This window comes from Myxocyprinus asiaticus, chromosome 8, assembly GCF_019703515.2.
Source record: "Myxocyprinus asiaticus isolate MX2 ecotype Aquarium Trade chromosome 8, UBuf_Myxa_2, whole genome shotgun sequence".
Taxonomy (NCBI): domain Eukaryota; kingdom Metazoa; phylum Chordata; class Actinopteri; order Cypriniformes; family Catostomidae; genus Myxocyprinus; species Myxocyprinus asiaticus.
Genome location: NC_059351.1, coordinates 48885105 through 48896136, shown reverse-complemented (window position 1 = coordinate 48896136; position 11032 = coordinate 48885105). Strand labels below are relative to the sequence as shown.

At 37.5% G+C, this 11032-nt stretch overlaps 1 protein-coding gene across 2 annotated transcripts; it reads right to left on the bottom strand.

The window, feature by feature from the left end:
- Positions 1-1240: 1240 nt before the first annotated feature.
- On the bottom strand, positions 1241-9490 carry etaa1a (ETAA1 activator of ATR kinase a). 2 transcript variants are annotated; one of them, XM_051704736.1, is made up of 6 exons: positions 9217-9490; positions 6372-6527; positions 6224-6297; positions 6034-6143; positions 3577-5180; positions 1241-2031 (listed from the first exon to the last, which is right to left on the bottom strand). In XM_051704736.1, the coding sequence occupies exons 1-6, from the start codon at positions 9350-9352 to the stop codon at positions 1910-1912; spliced, it is 2202 nt and encodes a 733-aa protein (XP_051560696.1). In that variant the 5' UTR covers positions 9353-9490; the 3' UTR covers positions 1241-1909. The 2 variants fall into 2 exon arrangements, with proteins under 2 accessions (XP_051560696.1, XP_051560697.1); XM_051704737.1 differs by having other exon boundaries at positions 6393-6527.
- Positions 9491-11032: the final 1542 nt, after the last annotated feature.

The following is an 11032-nucleotide window of genomic DNA, read 5'->3' as shown; positions in this document are numbered from 1 at the left end:
CGCATCCCCAGGCCGTGGGGGGTTTTCATAGTTCTGTGTGCTAGCTACAGTTACACACCGGCGGCCTGATAACAAGACTCGATTTTCAGGAGCACTCAGGTGTGCCGCAGGCGTCCCGGTACAGCGGCGTCAGACAGATGTCAGAGAGCTAATGAGAAGGAAACAGCAAGGCTGAGAAGACTTACACACTATTACACCTGTTTACCCATTTGGCAGGCACTTTTATCTTACAGTTTATATATTAACAAACAAAATTATTATTATTTTTTGAACAAGAGTGATTTATTTTAGCCATTTTAAAAATTACATTTTTTTAATCAAATTATCAGTTTGTATGGTCCCTTGGAATCAAACCCAAGACACTGGCATTGCCTGGAATGTGCTCGACCTGCTGAGTTACAGAAACTCTACTAGATACATTTATACTCACGATTTTTAAGATCTTACTCATTTCCATGACTTTTTCTGGCTTGGAAATCACAATTTTAAAATGCCCTGATATCTCCAGGTTTTCCATGAATGTGGGAACCCAACCGTTTAGTCTAAACATACTACATCCAGGCCTAAGCCTATGCAAAACTTTGTACTTAAAGGAATATTCCGGGTTCAATACAAGTTCATTTCAATCGACAGCATTTGTGGCATAATATTGATTACCACAAAAATTATTGTTTTGACTCGTCCCTCCTTTTCTTGCAAAAAAGCAAAAATCGACTTACATTGAGGCACTTGCAATGGAAGTGAATGGGGCCAATTTTTGTAGGGTTTAAAGGCAGAAATGTCAAGCTTATAATTTAATAGAAGCACTTGCATTAATTCTTCTGTTATAACTCATGTATTACTTGAGCAGTAAAGTTGTTTAAATTGTTTTTACAGTCATTTTAGGGTTTGTTGTCATGGTAACGAAGTTAAAATCATGTTTACACTCATATTGTTTATATCTGGTGGCTATACATTCGAAAAAGTAAAAGCAGGGGCAAGTCAAAATAATTTTTTTGGCAATCAATATTATGCCACAAATGCTGTCGATTGAGCTGAACTTGTATTGAACCCCGAATAATCCCTTAAGCACATGTCATCTGAAATTGCAAATAAACAGATTATAAGGGAGTGGCAATGTTGTTATATCAAATTATTACATTTGATGTGAATCATATACAACACTTGAGACTAGTTCTTAGAGGATTAGTTAAATGATGGAAAATACCAAATATTTTGAAAGCTGTTTAATAAAGCCTTAATTACAGTGAGAATTCCAACTCAATAAATACTATACATCACCCATGCTTATAAGTCACTTTAATACTCTGGGCTACTTGTTTCAGTACTGAAAAAGGACAAAAACACAAATAAGAGTTATTTATCTTGAAAGAACGTTTTTAAAATGAAATCTGAAGGAAAATATTGATTACACAACTGACATAGAGATACATAAAAGTGACTCATGTGAAAGAAGACTCCTGATTTTTTTTAGTAATGAACAGTTGGGATCAGGCCTATTGAGAAAGTCAATGTACATATTTATCAAAAGTCTCAAAGCAAACTATTAAACAAAACACACACAAAAAAGTGTTAATCTAGAGTCCGTTCTATAGTAACAGTAAGACATCTGATCTTAGTTCAGCATTTCTTTTTCTAAGCAGTCAAATACACTGGCATAAATCTGGCCCCTAAACCAACAAAAATCATTGTTTTGGAAATCTTTCGGGTAACTCCGCGTCTACACTACAAGAAAACAAGCAACATTAGATTGCTCCCATTAGAAACAATGAAGATTCGTTCTATCTAGTTTTGTTTGTACACTTCTGTTCGCTTCTCTTGCAGAGTAGACGCAGTATAACTCCTCATGTGTAGAACATGTAGAACTCTGCTGGGCTGTTTTGTCCTGCATCTCCATGGTAACACAGAATCAGACAGGAGCTCTGAGGTTCTGATTGGCCAACATCCTGAGTCTCCGCCTCTCTATAGCCAGCTGTTTCTTCCTCTCGATCTCAGCATCACTGCACTTCACAGTTCCCGAATTACACACCTCTACATAACAAAAATAACCTATATAAATATCACTTCTCTTTCATAAGAGTTTGCAAATAGACAATGCGAATGCAATCAAATCAAATTATTCTTGAACAAATTTTAACTTGGGCATGGATACATTTTAAAAACATTGATGAGAGTCATATTCAACACTTCAAAATCTCGTGTAGCAGACCTGGAGCTGGGTGATATACTGAATATTCATGGTATAAATCGCAATAATATTTTGGCACTACATAATCAAGCATCATCCTGAATATCATATTGATTTTAATGCACTTTTTATTAAACTGTTACGTTTCCTTAAGGCGATTTTTTAACATATTCATAGTGTTATCGCAACGATTGTTCTGCAAATTAGGCAACATCCTAAATATCACACTGATTTGAATGTACTGTTTATTTAAGTTACCTTTAAAAAAAAAAATGCCTTGAGTTAGTAAGTTCGACACATTTCCGTGAATCACTCAGCGATTCTTTTGCGTCATCACTAAATAATATTCACGTAATTCTCGTGACATTTTTACGTGTGAAAATGTTTTAGTAAAAATACTAGTGCTGTCAGCCAATTAAAATATTTAATTGCGATTAATCGTATGATTTTTGTTGTTGTTGAGTAAATCACGATTAATCGCAATTTTCAAAAGTGCATAAATTTGACTCTATATATTTTTTTCATGTCAAAATGCCTTTAGTTCCTTCATAGTACTGACGCTGACTACCACCCCTGGAGTCGCGAGTTCGAATCCCAGGACGTGCTGAGTGACTCCAGCCAGGTCTCCTATGCAACCAAATTGGCCCGGTTGCTAGGGAGTGTAGAGTCACATGGGGTAACCTCCTCATGGTCGTTATAATGTGGTTCTCGCTCTCGGTGGGGCGCGTGGTGAGTTGTGCGTGGATGCCGCGGAGAATAGCGTGAAGCCTCCACACGCGCTATGTCTCCGCGGTAACGCGCTCAACAAGCCACGTGATAAGACGGATTGACGCGGAGGCAACTGAGATTCATCATTCGCCACCCGGATTGAGATGAGTCACAACACCACCACGAGGACTAAGAGCGCATTGGGAATTCCAAATTGGAAAAAAAAACAAAAAACTTTTTTTATATTTTATTAATGTATTCCACAATATAAATACTAAATGAAATGTCAAATCAATAAATGCGTTAATCGTAATTAAGAAAAATGTACACGTTAAATGTTTTAATCGCATGCATTATCGCATGCGTGTTAATTTCGACAGTTATAAAAAATACATTTAGTTAAATAATGTTGTTTATTACTATGTACAGCATATAATATGATTAATTTTCATCCTTCTTGTTCATTTAATGGAAAACAGTTGGGAAAACATGCCTTTTTTCATTTTACAGTATATTACTTCTTGTGTTTAACGTTGTAAATACTTGGCATCAACTGATGTTTGGTCAAACATGATTGTTACTCTGATTGCGTGAATACCGAACTATCAAGTGTACACAAACTTTTACAGTACAAACTTTTACAGAAAACCCAGAGTGAGTAACATTTTACTGTACTGTACCTTTGGCAACCACTGGTGTAGACCTGAACGAGGCACTGTATGGCTTTTTGAACCGATGACTGTCTGGTATCCTCACATCTGATTGGAGGGTGGCCAACACAACTCTCTCGTGATCCTGTTGTGTGGATGCAGCAGCACACGCTCCCTTTCCCACCACTGAAGAGCTTTCCACCTGTCTAAATTTATATGGTCCATTACTTGAGGGGCCAGATGGTCTCGTTGTGTCATATGACACATTAGAGTTGAGTCCTGTAGGTCCAGAACTTACTGTGTGAGCTTTCGGTTTGTAAAGCGATGCTGACGTGTTTGCACTGGACATGGAAACATTAGTAGCAGGTCTTCTGGGTGGGTTAGGTTGAGCAAACAGAGTCTGCTGACTGGCCATTTCAAAGTTGATGTACGGCATGTTCTGTAGCACTTTAGGTTGTGTTTTGTTAGTCTGCTGGTGCTTTGTGGCTGGGCTTTCAACAAGGCGAGAAGGGTTGCCAGGTACCTCAAGATTATCACACGCCTCACAAAATAGGTCATCATCTTCAACGCCGTCATCCCAAATGTCATCAGATGCAAAAAAGGAGTCTAGATCTTCATCTAAAATGTCACCAATGCCATCTTGGCTGGTAAAGGCGTCCTCTCTGCTTTGTTTAACACATCGAGTGTTTGGACTTTGGTGTGTGTTGACGGGCTTTGAATGGGAAGGTTGTAATGTTTTGAATAAATTCTGAACAACATGAAGCTGTTGTGCTCCACTGTTGTGATTATATTGTTGGTCCTGTTCAGTTTTACTGTGGCATGGAGTAACTGCCAAACCTTTAACCATGGGAAAAGCCTGACTTACATAATTATCTTCCAACTGATTTCCAAATCTAGGCAACCCACCATAAGTCTTTGCCGGTATCTGAGAATCCACCTGAAAAGATTGTCCGTTTTTGGTCCTTTCCACTTGAACTGTGCTACATTTAACATCATTTTTGGATTCATGTGGTTTGTTTGCCATCGCACTGGTGCGTGTGTTACTGTTAAAACCATTTTGATTAACATGAGTTTGTTTCTGTGTTGAACAATCCCATGGAGAAGCAAACAGATCTGGGTTCTGTGTTATCTCCAACACCAACGAGTCCTCCAGTAAATCATCGTTGCTCCAGTCATCAAAATCATTAGCATTGTCAACTTGTATATTGTTATTGCATGCTGCCATAGAAAAAGAAGAACTTTTTTCTGAATCGCAGGCTTTCGTAACTGCGAGATTTGCCTCGACTGTGCTCTCAGGAACATTATGAGATCGATGACCTGACATTTGACTGAGACGCCCACTGAGCTGCTGAGTTGGTCCATCGAAAAGAAAATCTAGATCATCATCCATCTCCTGATACGATGCCCTCTCATCATCAGGCTTCACGACACTTGGTTCTACAGTAACAGAGCACTTCTTCATGGCAGAGCCATTGTGTGATGTGTTGGGTTGGTCGTCATGGAGTGGGAGCTCCTGTTCTGAACCCAGTGAGGGCTGAGCTTGACCATCTGAGTGCTGAGCTTGACCATCATCTTGTCTCATGTTGAAGTCAAACTGCTTGGCCAGCCTCATGAGGTCTTCCACAATGCTCTGTCTGTGCATGTACAGAACAGCAGAATTTAGAATAGTACGGACAACTACAAAAAAAAAAAATTATGGGTAGGGCTGGGTGGTATAAAAGTATTTAGTGACAGTCCAAAAGTCGCTCTCCAGTGCGTGTCAATGAGTTCCGATCATTGCAAGTGAATGGTGGCCAAAATATTTAAGCTCCAAAAAGCACATAAAGGCAGCATAAAAGTAATCCATTAGACTCCAGTGGTTAAATCCATGTATTCAGAAGTGATATGATAGGTGTGGGTGAGAAACAAAGTCCTTTTTTTTCTTATAAATCTCTACCTTTGACCAGCCCCAACCAGTAGGTGGCGATATGCACGAAGAATGCGAAACACCAAAAAATAAAAAATAAAAAGAAGAATGTGAAAGTGGAGATTTTAGTAAACTTAAATATTGATGTGTTTCTCATACACACCTATCATATCGCTTCTAAAGACATGGATTAAACCACTGGAGTCGTATGGATTACTTTTCTGCTGCCTTTATGCGCTTTTTTTGAGCTACATAGTTCTGGTCACCATTCAATTGCAATGAATAAACCTACAGAGCAGAGATATTCTTTTAAAAATGTTAATTTGTGTTCTGCAGAAGAAAGTCACACACATCTGGGATGGCATGAGGGTCAGTAAATCAGGAGAAAATTTTCATTTTTAGGTGAACTATTCCTTTAACTCAAGCGTTACATAATGAGAAGCTGTTTTAGCATTTATTTATGAATAATCTTATCCTTTAGCTTGCATCCATCACATTTCGAATAATAGAATAGTAGTAGGAGGAAGATGGATATGACAATAAAAGATCCTACAGATGGGGCATACAGAACAGGGGCATACTTTGTTGACATGGTCTTGACTTTGGGTTGTTGGACTTCTGGGGTGCACGGAATGGCACTATCCCCAATCCACTGCAATAAAGATGAGTCCGCCTCTTCTAGTCTTCCATTCTACAAACAAAGAAATATATATTAATAAAGTATTTGGCAATAAAACAAGCATTGTTGCAGTTTATGTTCCCAAAGCCAACCTTTGGAGCAATCCGATTGGCAATGTCCGATATGTCCACTGCTTTGACACTGGCAGCTTTCCTTTGTCCTCGGCCTGAAAAGATAAAACACAGATGTCATGGTGGATTTCCTCACCTTTGATACTCTATGAAGGATTTCAGAATGTACCATTTTCATGGAGACACTTGCCATGTCGAATGGGTGATGGAGATGTTGTATCCCATATAATATCTTGATGACAGTCAGGATCATTGCTTGGGGAGTCGTCAGCTATCAATCTTCTAAACTGGGCTCTTGGTGGGCGAGTGGGTGTTTTGAACTCTGCTATAAAAACAGGCATTTTCAAACACAACTGACTGACTTCAAGAACATGGTGCATCTGATATTGCAATGCACATTAATAAGGCATAATAACATTATTAATATCCTCCATAATATGTCTTAATCTATTGGATACAATATGAATGTCATGATTTTAAATATCAGAATCATACTTGATAATTTTATAACAAAATCACAATGTACAGTTGAAGTCAGAAGTTTACATACAACATAGCCAAATGCATTTAAACTCAGTTTTTCACAATTCCTGACATTTAATCATAGAAAACATTCCCTATCTTAGGTCAATTAGGATCACTACTTTATTTTAAGAATGTGAAATGTCAGAATAATAGTAGAGAGAATGATTTATTTCAGCTTTTATTTCTTTCATCATATTCCCAGTGGGTCAGAATTTCACATACACTTTGTTAGTATTTGGTAGCGTCGCCTTTAAATTGTTTAACTTGGGTCAGAAGTTTTGGGTAGCCTTCCACAAGCTTCTCACAATAAGTTGCTGGAATTTTGTCCCATTCCTCCAGACAGAACTGGTGTAACTGAGTCAGGTTTGTAGGCCTCCTTGCTCATGCATGCTTTTTGAGGTCAGGCCTTTGTGATGGCCACTCCAATACCTTGACTTTGTTGTCCTTAAGCCATTTTGCCAGAACATTGGAGGTGTGCTTGGGGTCATTGTCCATTTGGAAGACCCATTTGCGACCGAGCTTTAACTTCCTGGCTGATGTCTTGAGATGTTGCTTCAATATATTCACATAATTTTCCTTCCTCATGATGCCATCTATTTTGAGAATTGCACCAGTCCCTCCTGCAGCAAAGCACCCCCACAACATGATGCTGCCACCCCCATGCTTCACGGTTGGGATGGTGTTCTTCGGCTTGCAAGCCTCACTCTTTTTCGATGGTCATTATGGCCAAACAGTTCAATTTTTGTTTCATAAGACCAGAGGACATTTCTCCAAAAAGTAAGATCTTTGTCCCCATGTGCACTTGCAAACTGTAGTCTGGCTTTTTTATGGTGGTTTTGGAGCAGTGGCTTCTTCCTTGCTGAGCAGCCTTTCGGGTTATGTCGATATAGGACTCGTTTTACTGTGGATATAGATACTTGTCTACCTGTTTCCTCCAGCATCTTCACAAGGTCTTTTGCTGTTGTTCTGGGATTCATTTGCACTTTTTGCACCAAACTACGTTCATCTCTAGGAGACAGAATGCACCTCCTTCCTGAGCGGTATGATGGCTGCGTGGTCTCATGGTGTTTATACTTGCATACTATTGTTTGTACAGATAAACGTGGTACCTTCAGGTGTTTAGAAATTGCTCCCAAGGATGAACCAGACTTGTGGTAGTCCACAATTTTTTTTCTAAGATCTTGGCTGATTTCTTTTGATTTTCCCATGATGTCAAGCAAAGAGGCACTGAGTTTGAAGGTAGGCTATAAAATACATCCACAGGTACACCTTCAATTCAGTACACCTCCTATCAGAAGCTAATTGGCTAACTGTCTAAAGGCTTGACATCATTTTCTGGAATTTTCCAAACTGCTTAAAGGCACAGTTAACTTAGTGTATGTAAACTTCTGACCCACTGAATCTGTCTGTAAACAATTGTTGGAAAAATTACTTGTGTCATGCACAAAGTAGATGTCCTAAAAGACTTGTCAAAACTATAGTTTGCTAATATGAGATCTGTGGATTGGAGTTAATGACTTCAGCCAAAGTGTATGTAAACTTCAGACTTCAACTGTAGTTAACACAAAAATGAATAAATGGTAGGTTTTAGGATTTGAGGTGGGGAAAAAACTAAAAGAAACATTATGATGTAAAATAAATCCAAAATATTTAAATGTAAGCTAAATTTGTGAAATTGACCATTTTAAAGGGATTGTTCCCCCCAAAATGAAAATTCTCTCATCATTTACTCTCACGCCATCACAGATGTGTATGACTTTCTTACTTCTGCACAACACAAGCAAAGAATTTAAAAGAAAATTTCAGCTCTGTAGGTCCTCACAATGCAAGTGAATGGGTACCAAAATTTTGAAAAGCAAATGAAGGCAGAAACCATAAAAGACCCCAGTGGAGTCTTCAGAAGCCATATGATAGGTGTGGCTCAGATCAATATTTAAGTCCTTTTATACTATAAATTCTCCTCCCTGCCCACTAGGTGGCGATATGCACGAAGAATGCGAACTGACCAGAAAAAGAAGAATGAGAAAGTGAAAGTGGAGATTATTGCTTATATTGCTTCTGAATATATAAATTAAATCACTGTAGTCGTATGGATTACTTATATGCTGCCTTTATGTGCTTTTTGCAGCTTCAAAGTTCTGGTCACCATTCATTTGCTTTGTATGGACCTACAGAGCAGAAATACTCTCCTAAAAAAATCTCAATTTGTGTTCTGCAGAGGCAAGAAAGTCATACACATCTGTGGTGGCATGAGGGCGAGTAAATGATGAGAGAATTTTAATTTTGGGTTAACTATCACTTTAACTCCTTTGTGAAAAATAAAATAAATAAATAAATAAAAAAGCATACAGGATGCTCTTTGAAACAGTCTAAATTCATCTATGTAAACATATACGAATGTTGCCTTTGCGGTCTTAAATAAAGAAATAGTATTAGAATGTCAGCAGACAGTTGTTCAGAAAAATAAACGACATAAAGTGTTGTGGTACCTGTGTGACAGATCTGCGCGGGGTTTGGTGTCGCTGCTTTCGGGCTCCGTCTCAGTCTGTTTACCTTTGATTTCATCTGCGTCAGTTTGGCGATTTCATTTCGATCACGTTGTTCCAGGCAGCTTCTGCCGTTCATGTTGTTGGATTACTCAGAATCTCTCTACAGTGCATCGTATTAGTGAGCAGTTCTTATATTATGTCTGCGTTTCGCTGCCATCACATTCATTCGTTCGTTCAACGAGTTTAAACATTCCGCCAAAGACGCAGTTCCTCCCATGAGTCATGATGGCGGAAATGTGTTCGAGGACATCCAACGTGCGTACCGCGTAGCTGTTGCGTATCCGCGACGCATACCGTCACCCAAGGCGACTTTTTCGTGGGAAAACATAAAATAAATAACAGAAAAAATGAGTCTTAAACAGTTAAAAAAAAAAAAGGTTGATTAGTCAGATTCAGAAGGTATATTGCAATAGAATCTTTTTTTTTTTTTTTTGCATTGCTTTGACGTAAATGTAACAAACTTTTCATGTGTGATTTAAAATAAATAAATAAAATAAAAATAGTTAATTGTTTATAATAAAGTAAAGCTTTTGCAATGCTTTTTTTTTAAAAAAAAATTTTTTAGTTTCCATTACAAAATTTTACCACATCAACCATTAATTTCTGCCAAAACAGAGCTGTTCATATTGTAGACCAAAAACCCCGGAAGAGAATTATCATTTTCGCGCCATATACATAACCGTTCAAACGTCTGGGGTCACTTGCCTGAAATGTTTCTCATGATCTTAAAAATCTTGTGATCTGAAGGCATATGCTTAAATGTTTGAAATTAGTTTTGTAGACAAAATATAATTGTGCCAACATATTAATTTATTTAATTACAAAACTAAAATTTTATTTAAAATAAAAGATTTTGAAATTGATGACTTGGACCGAATAATTAAGAAAAGCAGCCACTAAGTGCCCAGCATATAGATGGGAACTCCTTCAATACTGTTAAAAAAGAATCCCAAGATGATGGTTGAGAAAATGTCAAGAGTACATGTCTGCAAAATCTAGGCAAAGTGTGGCCACTGTGAAGATGCTAAAATATAACACAGTTTTGATTTATTTTGGATTTTTTCAGTCACAACATAATTCTCATATTTCTATTATTCCATAGTTTTGATGACTTTACTATTATTCTAAAATGTGAAGAAAAAAAATTAATAATAAAAAAGAAAATATAATAATAATAATAATAATAATAATAATTATAATGAATGAGTAAGTGACCCCAAACTTTTTAACGATAGTGTAGGTTCCATTTTCCTATGGGTTTTTATAATGGCAGTTTTCAATTTATGAGTAAAATAAGGTCTGTGTGTGCAACATTTCTTGAAGATACTTGGATGTTTTGTTCTACAACATAAATAAAAGACACTCATACCCCAGACATTAATTTTTAAGCTGTCTTGTGTTTTTATAAACATGTTGCATACAAGTTGCTAAATAAGGACTACAACAGTTTTCAGTTTCATCAGGCCCAACACACACATGCTTGTGGTAGTTGTAGTCCTTTTTTAGCAACTTGTTAGCAATATACATTTTTTAAAAACATGGCGGCTTCAGAATTCACGTTTGTGGTTTGACTGTGTGTAATTTATGTTGTAGAACAAAACGTTCAAGCATCTTTAAGTAAAGTTTACCCCAGACCTTATTTAACTCTTAAATCCAAAACTGCCATCATGAAAACCGCTGGGAAAATCCAGAGGGAACTCATGGCGAATTAGCCTTCTGGGTTCACTTACAAACTGACGTATTGGCTGAACCATAG